Source organism: Myotis davidii, unplaced genomic scaffold (genome assembly GCF_000327345.1).
Source record: "Myotis davidii unplaced genomic scaffold, ASM32734v1 scaffold125, whole genome shotgun sequence".
NCBI lineage: Eukaryota > Metazoa > Chordata > Mammalia > Chiroptera > Vespertilionidae > Myotis > Myotis davidii.
In genome coordinates, this window is record NW_006299390.1 from 1019505 (window position 1) to 1037592 (window position 18088).

The 18088-nt window shown below is 35.0% G+C and overlaps 1 protein-coding gene and 1 pseudogene across 1 annotated transcript in view; one reads left to right on the top strand and one right to left on the bottom strand.

Moving 5' to 3' along the window:
- Positions 1-18088, top strand: part of COG5 (component of oligomeric golgi complex 5) — a 183936-nt gene that overhangs the window by 102693 nt on the left and 63155 nt on the right. Inside the window, exons 9-11 of the mRNA XM_006774876.2 lie at positions 6230-6342; positions 6594-6671; positions 15151-15232. Coding sequence (XP_006774939.2) covers positions 6230-6342; positions 6594-6671; positions 15151-15232 — 273 coding nt within the window. The remainder of the gene's footprint in view (positions 1-6229; positions 6343-6593; positions 6672-15150; positions 15233-18088) is intronic.
- Positions 9502-10100, bottom strand: LOC102771302 (annotated as a pseudogene).

Here is an 18088-nt window from a genome sequence, read left to right on the forward strand (position 1 = left end):
GACACATCAAAATTACCCAAACTCCATAGTTTACATTAGGGTACACTCATGGTAGTGTACATTCTATGAGTTTGGACAAATGTATAATGTCATATCTCCATTATACTGGTAATGTCATAGAATATTTTCACTGCCCTAAGAAACCCTTTGTTCATCTCAACCACTCTCATCCCTGGTAACCACTCATCTTTTTATTGTTTCCATAGTTTTGCCGTTACCAGAATGTCATATAGTTGCAATTATATAACATATAATATACAGACATTTCAGGTTGGCTTCTTCCACTTAGTAATATACATTTAAGATTCTTTCATGTCTAGTCATGGCTTGATAGCTCTTTTTTTTTGGTTTGTTTGTTTTTAGTGCTGATGAATATTTCATTGTAAGAAGGTACCAACATGTCCATCTACCTACTGAAGGACATCTTGTTTGCTTCCAAGTTTTGGCTGCCTCCTGCACGCCCCCTACTGGGCATTGAGCCAGCAACTTGGGCATGTGCCCTGACCTGGAATTGAAATGCGACTTATTGGTTCATTGCTTACTGCTCAACCATTGAACTATATGGGCTGAGCAGGGAAATTCTTAGTCATTGTTATATCAAATATTTCTTCTGTTCTTTTCTTTCTTCTTCTGGTATTTTACACCATTTGTAGTTGTCCCACTGTCCTTGGTTGTTTTGGTCTGTTTTTTTTTTTTTTTTCAGTGTTTATTCTCTTTCCTTTAGTTTTTGAGGATTTTATTGCTATATCCTCACCTCAAAGATTCTTTCCTCAGCTGTCTCTATTCTACAGATAAGCCCATCAAAGACATGCTTCATTTCTGTTACAATGTATTTTATTTCTAGCATTTCTTAGCATTTTTTCTTAGCATTTTCATCTGCTTGCTTAAATTGCTCATCTGTTCTTGCATGCTGTCTACTTTGTTGTTAGAGCCCTTAGCTTATTCATGCTTGGTCTGATAATTCCAACATCCCTGCCATGTCTGGTTCTGATGCTTGCTCTGTTTCTTCAGATTGTGTTTTTTGCCTTTTAAAATGCCTTGTAATTTTTTCTTGGTAAAAGGAATTGCTGTAAATAGGCCTTTAACGTGGTGTTAAGAGATGTGGGGAGGGAAAGCATTCTATAGAGCTATTATTAGGCCCCGTTCTTTTAGTGAGCCTATACCTTTCTTCTGCGAACTTCACAAGAGCTTACATACATTATTTTCTCCTTTGGGTGGGCTGGGGGTGGGTATTACGGTTCCCAGGTCAGTTAGTCTTTGGTAATATTCCGGCAGAGAAGGCTTTGGTTAATGCGTTTCTCCGGAGAGCAGGCCTTGTGAAGGACAGAGTGCTCTGGCACATTTCAGAATGATTCTTTTTCCTTTCCTCCTCTGGAAGCACAAAGGGATTTTTCTCCACTATTTACTGTGGTAACCTACTCAGGCTCCTGAAGGTAAACCTCAATACTGTAGGGTCCCTCTGGAGTTTATAACTCTCAGAATTGTCCACACTGAGCCTCTAGCAATTCACCAACTCCCATTCTGGTTTTCCTGCCATCGTCCTGGTTCCCTCAGCAGTTTCTGCTAGGGAGGCTCAGCTTTGGTAAGCAGCAACTCCCTGCATTTTCTTATAGGTCTTCCTAATTTGGGGGACAGTGGTTTGCCTCTCTTATGGGTCCAAGGAGAGTTGTTGATGTTTCAGTGAGTTCAGCTTTTTCTTTGTTGTTAGGACAGAGTGGTACTTCCAAGCTCCTTACATGTGGAACCAGAAATGGAATTGCCAATCAGATTCTTACGGCTCACATAGCTCACTTATTTTTTCTTTGATGTCTGAATGGTTCTTTCTTTACCTTTAATGTTCAGTTATTTTTTTAGGATATATTTTGAGATTGAATGTTATATCTATTTTTTCTGAGTTTGAATATTTTCTCTTATAGAAAAGCTTACCTCAGTTGTACATTTCGTATTGTTTTTCTTTTTAGGAACTTTATGTACATAGCATATCTTATTTTCCATTTTTAGTACCTTCTTAATTATATTTTATATCTTTGTATTTTATTTAATTTTGTATGGTTTCCTCCTGCCTATTTCCCATGTCTGATTGTGTTTTCACCCTTGATCATTATTCATTTTTTTTCTAATGTGGTCTTAATATTTGTTCTATATTCATACTGAGAATTTTTCTCTAATTGCTTTGAGACAGTGGAAAATTAAGTAACCCTTCCTGTTGTTTCCTTTGGAGGTTTTTTGTGTTTTTTTTTGTAACCTATGTTTATCATCACTTTTTCCTTTATTTATTTCCTCTGCCCTTCTCCACCCCAGTATATGTGTTAGGTTTCATTTCGCGTTGTTTCTAATTACTGTTCATCCTTGGAAGGCACTGCTTGTTCCTTGAAGAATAGTATGGGAATGGTTGTAGGAAGAGACCTGGGACAGTTCATAACTTTGAATTAGGTTTGTTGTCTAGTATTAATCAGTAAAAATTTGAGGCTGTAAAACAAGTTAAAAGTGTATTTGGGGTGTTGAAGGATTTGAACCCCAGAGATGCAGGTTTAGGTAGCAATCCAAACTGTCCTCTGGAGAGAACAAAGAAAGGTGTTTATCCCTCTTATAAAGACAACCACCACAAAATATAATTCATGCAAATGAAGGGTTGATAGCTAGGTTAAAGGGAATTGGTTAGTTTCAATATGGAAAAAGGGAGGCAAAAACTGCAAGGAAGGAAATAAAATTCATCTACAGCAGTGATTTTCAACTTTTTCATCTCATAGCACACATAAACTAGTTACCAAAAATTCTGTGGCACACACAAATTATATTTTTTGCTGTTCTGACAAAAAACGGTATAATTTTGATTCGTTCACACCAGATGGCTGTTGTGTTGGCTGTCGTCATATTTTTATTGGACAATCTAAGGGAAATGAGGTCCATGGCCCTGACTAAATAGTGTGGTTATTGCACGTCTTAAAAATTCTCTCGGCACACCAGCATGCCTCTTGCTGCACACAGTTGAGAATCCCTGATATAAGGTCCTAGGGCTATTGTTATTTCAGGATGTTTATGACTCCATCTTGAGCTGAGTTTAGCAAAATGTTTAGCAACTTACTAGCACAAGTACTGGTACTTTTTAAGTACTGAAGCCCAAGATGTGCATAGGCCCCACTTCCTTAATAGCCTCCTGACTATTTTTTAAAATATATTTTTATTGATTTCAGAGAGGATGGGAGAGGGAGAGATAGAAACACCAATGATGAGAATCATTGATCAACTGCTTCCTGCACACCTTACAATGGAGATCAAGCCCTCAACCCAGGCATATGCCCTGACCAGGAATCAAATCATGACCTCCTGGTTCATAGGTTGACACTCAACCACTGAACCATGCCAGCCATTCTCCTGACTCTATTTTTAAAATTACTCTCTAAGCAATAATACATCAATTTTTATTTATTTGTACCTTGGTAATACTTCTTTTCTCAAATTTTTGTCTGTTCTGGAACTTAGTATGAATCCCATTAAAGCCTTTAAGCAATTTTTGTATGGAAATCTCATATTCTCTGCTTTTCTTTCCCTTTTTATTTTTTAATTCTCACTCAAGGATATTTTTCCCTTGATTTTTAGAGAAAGTGGAAGGAAGGGGTAGGGACAGTGAGAGAGAAACATCAATGTGAGAGAAACATATCAGTTGGTTGCCTCCCCCCGCTCCTCCCACATCAGACCAGGGATCAAGCCTACAACTGAGGTAGATGCCCTTGACAGGAATTGAACCCAGATCCCTTCAGTCTGCCGGCCGATGCTCTATCCACTGAGCCAAACTGGCTAGGGCTTCTTTCTTTTTTCATCTCATTTTACCTCTAATAGTCTCCCCAAGCTAGAGAGCCAATTCTCATACAATGTCATTTTCATTTTATTATACTAATTTCTCTTTCAGCTTTTCCTTCTTTGCCATTCTGCAACATGAACACATTACTAACTTCTTCCCTAGACCATCCATGACTATCCATCTCAACTCTAAGCAAAGAATCATTGGATTCCAAATGCTTACAGTTGATTTTAGGAACAATTTGTTCTTTGTTAATGGCCTCAGATGTCAGCTCTCTGGTCCCTTGCTCATTGTGATTTACCTACAGCATTTGGGACACATGCTTCATAATCTCACTGTTGAAGTTTTAATTTGTTGTTGGTTTTTTGTTTTGTTTTTTAAGTTGACGTTTTGCTATACTTTGTGTTCTTATTTTCATTTTCTTTCAAGGGATGAGAGTAAGAAAATGATTTTATTCCACTATAACTGGAAATTACTCTTACGTGTTGTTTCTTTGAGAAATTCTCAGTTTCTCCTACCACTTTAATAAAACTTAGTTTATGGCATTTTTTATTTTGTTTCATGAGTCCCCCCCCAAGCTAACTATAATGGCTTCTGTTTTTGTCTATTTATTCTTTTTTCTTTTACATGGCTGTCTATGTTCATTGATTATTTCTATCATATTTATATCTTCAACAAGAAGTATTTAGCTTATGAGAATAAAAATCTTCAGGTACGAAGTTATTATAAGTAAGAAAAATAAAGTCTCTAGAAGTAATCAGGCCTGTGACTATGATCTTGTTTTTCTGTATCTGTTTCTCCAAAGTAAATATGAGCAGAAAATAGTATCATCCTGTATTTCTGCTGGTATTTATTTTGAGAGTAATGAGTTGATGCATCCCATATTTCTTTATAATAAAACCAATTTGTACATAGTCCAGGAATTTGATTAGTAGTTTTCATTTTCACAGAGATACTATATAGCCTTCCCTCACTATTACAAGTTTATATTCTATATAACATGAGTCAGATTGTTTCAGTATTCTCTCTCTATTCCTTTTATGTTTTTCCTTAATATTCTTTGCAAAGCAGTGCAAATGATTTTAAAGATTAATTCGACCTAGATTTCAAACAGGAATTATGTTTTTAAGCAATATCTCTTTTCTACATGTTTCTCTTTTTTATTACTTTTTAATGATCAGAGTAGAAATTATCAAAGCATATCCTTACTAAAGACACATGTAATTCTTTTCTAAACAGAATTGTTTAAAAGCTAAAGTAAAGCAGCCTACAAACACAGCCTCTGTTTTGTTTTGTTTTTCCCTCCATAAATGTAGGATAGACTAATCGCTGATGAGCTCTTCTTTCTTAAGCTTAGTTTGGATTAAAATTTATACTTTTCAATTGGAGACTAAAAGTCCTTCTTTTTATGTTGAAACATTTTAAACCTGTACAATTAGTTGTGTGTGTGTGTGTGTGTGTGTGTGTGTGTGTGTAGTACATACAGTAACATTCTTAGATATCAATCTCAAGAAATTTAACAGATACATTAATATTATTTAATATGTAATTTATATTCAACATTTTTCAGTTGTTCTCAAAAATATTTTTATAATTATCTTCCCACAAACTTAAACCATTGAGGCATTATGCTTTTCTATTGGTTATCTTGTCTATTTGACTCTCTTTTAATCAGAAACAACTTCACTGCCTTTTTTGTCCTTTATGGTATTAACATGTTTGGAGAGCCCCACAATCTGGATTTGTCTGGATTTAACTGACTGTTTCTTCATGATTACATTTAGGGTAAACAAACTGGTAAGGTGGTGATGTGTATTCCCCATTACATCATATCAGGAAGCACCAAAATTATGTTAGTCTCTCTCATAATTGCTGATGCTAAATGAAATCACTTTGTTACTGTGGTATATGCCAGATTGTTCCTTGCAGAAATACTCTTTTCTTTGTAATTAGTAAGTAATTGTGGCACATACTTTGAGACCATGTGAATATCCTGTTTCCTGTAATATTTCTCCTGATGTTTTTGTATCCAATAATCTTTATCTCAATTAATTACTTTCCTAATAGTTTCAAAATGGCAATTTTTTTCTAATTCTGTCATTTCATCTGCATTTATTACCTGACACTCTTCTGTAAACAGCACTTCCCATCCTTTTAAGCATGATTTTTCACTATGAACTCATGAATTATAAATCAGTTTTCTTATAATCCATTATGATGAGTATTAGTTTGTTTCTCTGATTTATGCATTCATTGGTTGATTCTTGTATGTGTCCTGACCACGGATTGAACCTGCAGCCTTGATGTATCGGAATGATGCTCCAACCAGTTGAGCTACGTGGCTGTGTATGCTTTTTATAATAATATATAGTTGTTATAATAAGAAAATTCTATTTTTTTATATTTCTTTGTCACTCATCTAAATAGGGGGACCCGGACGATCTACCATGCCAACTCCAGGAAACACTGCAGCTTTTCGTGCTTCCCTCTGGACCAACATGGAGAAACTTGTGGATCATATTTGTACTGTTTGTGGACAGGTGAGTATTTTTGAGAGTGAAAAGAACATTAATTATGGATGAACTCCTTGTTGTTTCAAGTTCTGTGACCTCGGGAAGGGTTCTGTGAATCTCTGAGTATTCAAAATAACTACATTAGCTAATTATCATGTATGGAAAGGCTCTGCCAAAATGACATTTCCCTTCCCTTGCTTTTTCTGGTACCTACTCTGCATACTTGTTTCATTTGAAAATACCTAATTATATACATTTTCCTCTCTTCCCCTTTTTAGGTACAACATCTACAAAAAATACTAGCCAAGAAGAGAGATCCTGTTTCTCACATTTGTTTCATTGATGAAATAGTTAAGGTATGTTTAAATGAAAACATTTTTGTCTCTTTATTGAAAACTGCAAAGAGATAACGAGTTAGTGTTATCTGTGTTTATATCTTACAGAGAGGCTACATGACAAATAGCTATAGGAAAATAAGTATATTTCTTGACAACCACAAATTTTTATTTTGCAAAATATGTTTAATCAGGTTTGTTTATTGAGTAGTTTCTAGAAGCAATACTCTTTAATTTTTGAAATGCATATAGTAATTTCCCTTTTTTTATGTAAATAATTCATTGTAAATGTCCTTTAAAGTTCCACTAAAGAATCAGATGAAACTTTTTGGTAAATAAGAGATTTAATTAGTGGTTATTATAGTGTCTTATAAAATCTCCACTAAAGATAGTTGGATCCGCCCTAACTGGTTTGGCTCAGTGGATAGAGCGGTGGCCTGAGGACTCAAGAGTCCCAGGTTCGATTCCGGTCAGGGGCATGTACCTGGGTTGCAGGCACATCCCCAGTAGGAGATGTCCGGGAGGCAGCTGATTGATGTTTCTCTCTCATCGATGTTTCTGACTCTCTATCCCTCTCCCTTCCTCTCTAAAAAATCAATAAAATATATATATAAAAAAATAAAGATAGTAGGATCCATTCAGTTGCTAATTTTTCATAAATAACACATTACTATATTCATTTTCCAAATTCTGAAATTACTCTCCTATGATCCACTGATCTGCTGGCTGGATGAGCCGTAAGAATTCTTTCTGGGCATGGGAAACCCTGACTATATTTTATTCATTCTTTTTGATACGTTTTTTATAATGATTTATAGAATAACTAATTATTCACTATTAAATATTAATACCTGGGGCTCCAAAGAAAAAAATTCTCTAAGGTTCCAGTGTCATGGTTTCCTTGTAGTTTCCATGTAGTTTAAAATTTTAAATATTTTATATATCATGTTGGGGATTTCCAAAACTACCTTCAAGTTTGGTGATGCATTAGGAGCATTCACAGCACTCAGCATATAGTCAAGCTCGTGGCTATGATTTATTATAGTGCAAGTATATGGAGTAAAATTAAAATTAGCAAAGGGGAATGTGCATATGGTGAAGTCTGGAGGAAACCAGGTGCAAGCTTCCTAGAGTCCTCTCCCCTTAGAGTTACACAGGGCACCCTTCATTTCTCTGCCAATGAGTTGTGACATCAGACATGAAATGTCTTCCAGGGAAGCTCATTTTGAGCCTTAGAAGATCAGGGTTTTCATCAGAGGTCAGGGCCTAGCACGTACCAAAACTCTAGATTTCCCAGAGAAAAACAGGTGTTCAGCACACATTATTTGTACAAGCAGTTTATATGCAGTCAGCACTCCTATCAGTTAGAGAATCATGAGGATCCTCTCAAAATCCAAGATACCAGGTAAGGACCAGTCTTGTAAGCAGGCATTAAGTACATCAGTCTCAGACATACTCTGTTAACTTTTTTCTGCACATATATTATATACCTACTTAAATTATCCGGCTTCATATTTGGCTTTTAATCATGTGAAAGAAACAATAAGATGCTTTTGCCAATTGGTATAGTTATTAGTTTTTTACATTTCCTAGTAGAGGGGTTAACTAATATTGGCTCTTCATTATTATAAGCAAGCAACTGCACATGTAGTGTTATCATTCATTTCTTTTTATTTTGGGCATCTTTCTACCCAAATTAATTTAGTCTTTAAATGGAGTGGCTTGGTTTCAAGCTTTTACTATCTAATCTTTTGTATATGTTTTGTGTTTCTTTTTAATAGTTTACTTAATATTCTACTAACAACATTAGAACAATTATAATGAACCCATTATAACCAAGAGAGTCTAAAAAATAAAAAAGGAATAGTGCCATTTAAAGAGGCTTATGTTTGTGATGTTATTGCATTGAACAAAGTTTCAACATTAAAAATGTATCAGCCTGGCCAGAGTGGCTCAGTGGTTGAGTGTTGACCTGTGAACTAGGAGTCTCAGCCCAGGTTGCGGGCTCAATCCCATGTAGGATGTGTAAGAGGCAGCCAATCAATGATTCTCTTTCATCATTGATGTTTCTCCCTCTCTCCCTTCTTCTCTGAAATTAATAAAAATATATATTTAAAAATACTCATATCACTTCCCATCAACATTCAGTTATTATAGTGAATGGGCATTGGCAGCTTATGTGGATCAGGTTTTAAATGCCTGTGTATTATTATCGATTAAAAAGGATTATTAGGGCCCTGACTGGTTTGGCTCAGTGGATAGAATGTCGGCCTGCAGACTCAAGGGTCCCAGGTTCGATTCCGATCAAGGGCATGTTCCTTGGTGTGGGCACCTACCCAGTAGGGAGTGTGCAAGAGGCAGCTGATCGATGTTTCTCTCTCATCAGTGTTTCTAACTCTCTATCCCTTCCCTTCCTCTCTGTAAAAAAATCAATAAAATATATTTTTTTTTAAAAAGGATTATTAGGAATAGGGATATATGATTTCATCTTGATATATAGATATTAATTGTGCTATTAGGAACACATCAAGGTGTGAAGAGGGCATAAGTGGCTTGAGTATAAAATAGAACAACCAATTATATTGGATATACTACATCTTAGGAACATAGTTTAAATGTGGAATCTTTTCAAAGCTTTTCCTTAGTTAAGATAACTAATTTTGCTTCTGCTTAATTTAATAAATTCCCTGTAAATTTATAAAATTAGCTTATTATTTTCAGTTCATACTATAGTTTGAAAAGACATATTCGTACCTATTAATCAGATTAATTATTTATGGCATTTAAGTGTGTAATATACGTTTTTCCTCTTCTATATTTTATGTTCTTTCTTTTCACTGAGAACAATATTTTATTTAGTCATTTTTATTTACAAATGAAACTCTGGGAATTTGAAATTAACACACTTGCCCGTGAGCTTCTTATAGACACCAGAAAAAGTTTCAACCTTGTATTCCACATTGTTCTGCTGAGCTTTATCCAAATGAACCTTTATGAGCCAGCTGTCATCCAGTTTCATGTGGATTATCTCACCCACAATTTCACTTGGGTAAACCAAGACCCCAGGATGGTATTGTGCACGGTTGTTAGGGTCCAGTTCCTGGGACTCTTTTGCTTATTCTTTGTCCGGCTTTGTTGAGTTGACTTAGGCAGAATGATAAAGACAATGTGCTTCCCACTTAACTTCTCCAACTTGCATACCAGCTGAACTTGTGTTTTCTGGAAAGACTTCAGTTGAGGAACTAGAACAAAGATTATCATAGCTTTCCAACAGCCACCAATTTCAGTTTCCTTGGTTGGTGTTATTGGTTCACTTCAGCTCCAGTAGCTGGGCCTTGAAGTGTGAGTTCATCCCCAGCAGAGCCTGGGAGATGCTGGAATCGAACTCATCTGGCTTCTCACCATTGGGCTTCACGATCGTGGCACTCAAACTGAACATGGCCTTCTCCCTGGTGAATGCCCACCTGAGACAAGCTCTATACTGTATTTTCTATAGTTTACTTGAATGAGTAATTTCATTTTAAATTGGAATTTTAGACTTACTTTTTACATATCAAAAGTCTAATTTTAGTATCTTTTAAAACAAGTTGAGTTATAGTATTACTATATAATCATCAATATTATTTAACATTTTGTGAAAATGAATGAAGCAAATTATTGACAAATTATTCAGGATCCACATAGTCAAAAACAAGTTTAGAGTCTCATCTATGAAATTAAGCCAGTTTAGCTGTATGTGGGAGTATAGATATGATACTTTCATTTTCAAAGCCAGCAATTTTTATCATTGAACAGAATCTTGTAATCGTGTGTAGGATGTATTAGGCTAAATTTGGGATGTGTTCAGCATTTTGAGTAGCTATAGTACTAATGAGAATTTTAACTATGAAAACTAATGTGTGTTTTTTCTTTTTTAGACATAGCAAATGATTTCATTATAGCATTCGAGACTGAGCAAAATTTTAGGGCACCCAAATGTGAAATCTTTTTAATTTTATGAGAAAAAAACAATTTACCTGTGCCATCTCAATTTGATTTAAAAAATCAAGTAGCGCCGTAGCCAGTTTGGCTTAGTGGATAGAGTGTCAGCCTGGGGACTGCTGGGTCCCGGGTTCAATTCTAGTCAAGGGCACATGTCGGGGTGGCAGGCTCAATCCCCAGTAGGGGGCATGCAGGAGGCAGCCGATCAATGATTCTCTCTCATCATTGATGTTTCTATCTCTTCCTCTCCCTTCCTCTCTGAAATAAAAAAAATATACCTATATATTAAAAAGTCAAGTAGCAATACTCGGTTAAGTATTTAAGTCAGATATATCTACAAAGATTCTTACCTGCAAAGGTTAGATTTATGCTTTTACTTGTATAGGAACCAGATATTCTTAAGGGCCCTCTCACTATGGTATTTACAAATTCTAGATAAATTAGAAAAGCATCATTTTGAATGTACTGTTGGGCCTGCAAAAAGTAAGAGAATCTCTGAGGGGCATATATACATATACACATATACGTATACATATACATAAACAGATAAAGTGGTTGAAATTTTAGTCGAGATTTGTGAGGTATGTCATTACAAAACCTGGATTGTCCCAGGATCAAATGTTCATATCAATGATAGGATCAGTCTAGTAGGTCTCTGGGGCTCTGAAAACATAGAAGAATGCCCTGGTGTGGCTCAGTTGATTGGAGCGTCATCTAGCACACCAGAAAGTTGCAGGTTTGATTCTTGGTAAGGGCATATACCGAGATTGTGGGTTTGATCCTGGTGGGGGCACATATGAGAGGCAGCAGGTCAATGTTTCTCTCTCTCTCTCTCTCTCTCTCTCTCTCTCTCTCTCCCTTCTTTCCTACGTCTCCCCCTCCCCCTTTCAAATCAGTATACACATCCTCAGGTGCAGATAAACAAACAAACAAATATGAAAAGATAGAAAAATAAACCAGATAGTCTTGCACAAAGCTGATACCTATGACACGGCTAACATGGTCCTCAGTAACAGTATTTCACTTTCACAAGAAACAAACGCAGATCGTCTGTGGAGGGAAGCATTTCTAGGTTAGCCATCAGGATTATCCATGTATTAATGTCAGCCAGATATGAGCTCACAGTAAAAAATCACCTAGCCTATAAATAAAGTAGAAGTATGACTGAGAGTCAGAAGGAAAAATAAAGACAATGCAATACAGATTTTAGATTCCTGAAGAACTTTTATAGTATGGACTTCAGAGTTTAGAATAATCTGCTGAAAACTTAAAATATTTCTACCTGATATATTTTAGAAATAAAAAAATGGAATAAAAATGAGAAACAAAGTATTATTTCAAAAGACCATTTAGGTAAAAAAGGAACCAAATAGAACATTTAGAAATTAAAAATGAAATTATTAAAATAAAAAATTTAACAGATGTATTAAACAGCTATTACATAAAGCCAAAGAATGAATTAGCAGCCTAGCAAATAGAATTTATTAAATTATCCAGAAAATAGCATAAAGACATGGGCAAGGAAAATATGAGAGAGTAAAATTTGTGGAGGATTAATTGCTGTTTTAGTATAAAACTAATTGGAAAAGGAAAGCCAACAAACAAGGAAAACCATATCATCTCAATATATGCAGGAAAAGCACTTGATAAAATCTAACATTCATTCCTGATAAGAACTTTCAGCAAACTAGGAACAGAAAGGAGCTCTCTCAACCTGCCAAAAGGCAATTATGAACAATGAAATGGTAAAATCATGCATCATGGAGAAGACTGAGTGCTCACCCTAAAATAATATTGGAAGCCCCGTATTTAATTATATCACCCAGAGGTGACATTTTTAAATTCACATTTGGAGATAGGTCTTCAAAAAAGTAAATTAAAATGGGGTCATTAGTGTGGACCTTAATCCAATATGACTGGGACCTTAATCCGTATAACTTCTTAATACGTACAAGAAGAGGAAACCTGAAACATACAGAAGGAAGACAATGTGAATACACAGGGAGTAGACAGTTATGGACACTTGTATACAAGGCTTTGGATGGAAATAAATATACCTATTTATTTCTTCTCTGGATAAGTGCCTAGGAGTCTATTGCTTAGTCATATGGTACGTGAATATTCAACTTTTTAAGAAACTGTCAAACGGTCTTCCAAAATGTTTGAACAATTTTAGATTTCCCATCAGCAGTATATAAGAGTTACAGTTGCTCTTTATCCTCACCAACACCTGCACTTGGTATGGTGAGTTCTTTTAAATTGGGTTTATTTCATATCTATCTGTGAAGTGTCTATTCAAATTTTTAGCCTATTTTTAAAACTCGGTTATCTGTTTTCTTAATGAGTTTTCAGAGTTTTTTAGATGTAAGTCCTTTATTAGGTATGTGATTTGCAAATATTTTCGCCAGTCTAGGCCTTTTCTTATATTCTCTTATTGGAGTATTTTAGAAAGCAGAAATTTTTAATTTTTAGTAAGTCCTATATATCAAAATTTTTTTCTTTTATGAAAAGAGCTTTTGGTGTTGCATCTATGAAATCTTTGCTTATTCCATAGTCACAAAGTTTTATTGTTTTCTTCCATAAGTCCTAGAATTTCAGGCTTAACATTTGGGTATTCAAATGGTTCAGCACTACTTGTTAAAAAAGCTATTATGTCACCACTGAATATATGCCTGAGTATATTTTTGGACTCCATTCTGCACCAACGGTCTAAGTCTTTAACTTTTCGCTAACCCCACACTTCCTTAAATACTTTAGTTTTATAATAAAAAGTCTTGTAATCGGATATTGTTAGCTCTCTAGTTTTGCTTTTCTTTTTCAAAGTTGTGTTGGGCTTCCCAGGCTCTTTGTATTTCTATTTGACTTTTGGAATCAGCCTGTCAATTTCTGCAAAACACCTATTGAGATTATAGATCAATTTGGGAAGAATGGACATCTTAACAATAATGAATCTATCTACCCACAAGTAAGATACCTCTACTTATTTAGATCTTCTTTACTTTCAATAATACAGTTTTCAGATGTTGTTCATCTTTTAACAGATTTATTCGTATTTCTTATTCTTTGATGTTACTGTATATGGACTTATTAAATTTCAATTCTCAGTTACACATTACTAATTATATGTAAAAGTACAACAGATTTTTGTATATTGATCTTGTATTCTGTAATCTTGCAAAATATCACTTATTAGCTCAGGTCACTTTCTTGTGGATTCCATCAAATTATTTACATAGATGATCAATTCATCTATAAATAAAGACCATTTTCCCTTTTCCCTTTCCAAACTGAAGTCTTTCTTATTTGTTGTACTAGGTAGAAGCCATTTTCTTGTTCATTGAATATTAATAGAATTAATGAGAGCCGAAAGAAATCATTGTTTTCTCCCTAATTTTAGGGGTGAAGCACTCAGTCTTCTCCATTATGCATGATTTTTTCATTTCATTGTTCATAAATGCCTTTTAGCAGGTTGAGAAAGCTCCTTTCTATTCCTAGTTTGCTGAAAGTTTTTATCAGGAATGGATGTTGGATTTTTTTAAAAAGTACTTGCTAAAATTTCTGGAAGTGTGGTTCTATTTTAACAATCTCAAAGTACTTTGTCTTGATTTAACAAATGATATTTGAACTAATATTATCTCTTTTTAGTAGTTACTTTCTAAAACATGTACCCCAAGTTGAATGGAAAAATATTGTGCCCAGCTAAGTAGTAGTCATTCCAGTCTTAAAGCAAACAAAACAAAACTGTATCTATGTTTCAGGCCGTTCTCTTTTGTAATTGGCAAATTATATCCGATGGTTCTTCTTAATCTGAGCATGCTTTGTCCATCATTTTGTTATGGTCACAGAAGTTCCTTTTTTATTTCAAAAGGTGATGATAATAACTGTAATAATTAACATTCATTGAGGGTTTATTATATCTCAGGAACTGTCCCAAGACATAACCTTTTTTTTTTTTAAATACATTTTATTGATTTTTTACAGAGAGGAAGGGAGAGAGATAGAAAGCCAGAAACATCAATGAGAGAGAAACATCGATCAGCTGCCTCCTGCACATCCCCCACTGGGGAAATGCCCGCAACCCAGGTACATGCCCTTGACCGGAATCGAACCTGGGACCCTTCAGTCCGCAGGCCGACGCTCTATCCACTGAGCCAAACCGGTTTCGGCCCAAGACATAACCTTTACAGCCTTCTTAAATCTTCATAATTCTCTAGTGAAAATAAATAAAGAGGGGGGAAAAAGGACAAACAATAACAACAACAAAAAATCCTGCAATGCAGGTACTGTTATCATCTCCATTTTACAGACGGAAAGGGGCACAGAATGAGTAAGCAGCTTAGAGTAGGAGGATGCTTGTTTACCTGAACTTGAGATATGATCTATATTCTACTTTGTTACTTAATAATTCCATTGTTTGGTAGTTGTCTTAGAAATTTTCATTTAAATACACTTTCACATTACATCTTATCCATCATTGTTTTTTAAAATTAATGAATAAATCTCTTTTTTGGGGTCACAGGATGGACAGTCTGAAATTTTATACACATTTTGGAATTCAGTTACTCAAGCACTTTACTCTCAATTTCAAGTGGCAACAAATTGTAAGTATACTATTTATTTTGCAAATTCACTTCTTTTTTTCCTTTTTATTGAATTTATTGGGGTGATATTGGGTAACAAAATTATACAGGTTTGAGGTACACAATTCCACAATGTAAATTCATTTTAAAATTGTTTAGTTACTTTAAAATTTAATGTCAAGAAGTTTTCCTCTGTTGGTTTATAAAACATATTGTCATTTCTTACGTTAACCATATATTCAGTTTTATAAGCAGCAGATAACTTTTTTTACATTTTTAATATTTATTACCTTGAATAAAATTCTTCAAAGAATAAGTTAATTCTCCATAATTCAAGCATAGAGGAATTCTATCTTAATTTTTTCTGTGTAAAGGGTATAAAGAAATTGATGTTGAAGAATTTAGTTAATGCTTGTAGAATTATTTTCCTAACTAAAAAATATTAAAATATTTTCCTTAGTGTTGAAAAAAACCCATCATTTAGCCCTGGCTGCTATGCTCAGTGGTCGGAGCATTGGCTTGTGCAGTGAAGGATCTTGGGTTCAATTCCAAATCAAGGAATCTCTCTCTCCCTCTCCCTTCCCCTCTGAAATCAATAAAAAAATATTTTTATTGATGGGGGGTGGAGGGCAGCACCTGGGTTGCAGGCTCTATCCCAGCCTTGGTTGGGGTGCCTGCAGGGAAGCAACCAATTGATGCGTTTCTCTCCTATCAGTGTTTCTCTTTCTCTCCTTTCTCCCTCCCGCCCTTTCACTCTAAGAACCAATAGAAAAAGTATCCTTGGGTGAGGATTAACAACAAAAAAAAAAAAGCAAAAGATTGAATGAATGAACTGATGAAATACCTGCATCATGAATTAAAAGTTGCTTATCCAAATGTGATCCACAAAACTCTCTTAATTTGTTTTTGCCATGAAATAATTGTGCAGGGTAGTTCTAAACAATGAAATAAACAAACTAGCTAATACCTTATGAATGTTATTGTCTAATTACTGAATGTAAGAATATTGAATGAACCTAGCCTTTTTAAGCATTTTTAGAGTTTGTGTGTAGTTTAATTTTTATTCACAAACTTTGACTGAAAGTACCTAGTACATAAAAATATAGGGTGTCCTCTAAAAACTTATACACACTTTTCACCCATTATGAATTACAATGGGTTAAATCTGAAAAGAAAAAGAAAAAAAAGAACGTTAATTGAGCTATCAGCTGTTAGTGTATATACATTGTGGGGGGACACCCTGTATTACCTAGTCACTGGCAACACAAGGTTGAATAAATCTCACTACCCACCTCCCTACTTCCATTTCTACGGAAATATGCAACAAGGCTGTATCCATACAAGAGGTCTTCATTAACGTGTGGCCAAACAAAACTTAAGCAGAGAATTTATTTAGTGCAGATTTATTTCATTTACTTCTATAATCACACTACTCAGAGATACTTTACTACTAGTACATCTCCCTGCATTAGGTATCTGTTTTGATCAGCTTCTCCTGAGATAATAATTCAATACAGTAAAAGTCACCAATTTTAAGCAGAAAATTCTATGAGTTTTGACACCTGTTTATAGCCTTATTACCTCCATCACAATTGAGATTTAAAACATTTTCATCACTTATGAAATTTTTCTCATGTACTTTTGTAGTTAATCTCCTCCCACCTTTTAGCTTCTGGCACCTATTGTCATATAAGTTAGTTTTTCCTAGATTTTCATTAAGCTGGAATCATGCAGTGTGCATTCTTTTATATCAGTACTAGAGGCCCGGTGCACAGCATTCATACACTGTAGGGGCGGGGAGGGGGGTGTCGCTCAGCCTGGCTGGCACCCTCTCACAGTCCAGGGGCCCTTGAGGGATGTCCGCCTGCCGGCTTAGGCCTGCTCCCTGCCAGGGGTCCTTAGCACTGCCATCAAGGTGGGAGAGGCTCCAGCCACTGCAACTGCACTCGCCGGCGATGAGGCTGGCTTCTGGCTGAGCGGCGTTTCCCCTGTGGGAGCACACTGACCACCAGGAAGCAGCTCCTGCATTGAGCGTCTGCCTCATGGTGGTCAGTGCGCATCATAGCAACTGGTCCTTCCGCCGGTCAGCCAATTTGCATATTAGGGTTTTATTATATTGAATAATTATTTTAAGATGCATCCATGTTGTAGCATATATCAGTAGTGCATTTCCTTTTTATTACTGATTTGTATTCCATTGTATAGATATAAACTACAGTTTATCCATTCTTCAGTTGAAGAACAATTGAGTTGCTACAGTTTTGGGTTATTATGAGTAAAGCTAACTACAGTCATTTACTGACACATCTTTTTGTATACATATGTCTTCATTCTCTTGGGTAAATACATAAGATTGGGATTTCCAAATAATTTGATAAGTATGTGTTTAATTTTTTAAATAATTGCTAAACTATTTTCCAAGATGTATATACCATTTTACATTCCCATCAATAATTATAATTCCAATTGCTCTACATTTTTATCAATTCATGATATTGTAGGTCATTTTAATTTTAGCTATTCTTGTGAGTGTTATAGTAGATTTTAATTGTGGTTTTAATTTCCATTAGCCTAAAGACTAATGATTTTTGACCATATTTTCACATACTTACCTACCACCTGTATATCAACTTTGGTTATGTGTTTGTCAAGATCATTGTCTTTTAGTTTAGTTGGTTTTTTAAAAGTTTATTGCTTATTCTATTATTAAGTCTTAAAAGATCTTTATATATTGTAGACTCAGTTTTTTTTCAGATGAGTGTTTTACAAATATATCCCCCCTATCTGTGGTTTGCCATTTTATTGTCTTAACAATGTCTTCCAAATGATAACAGTTTTTAATTTTGGTAAAGTCACATTTTTCTTTTATAATTTGTG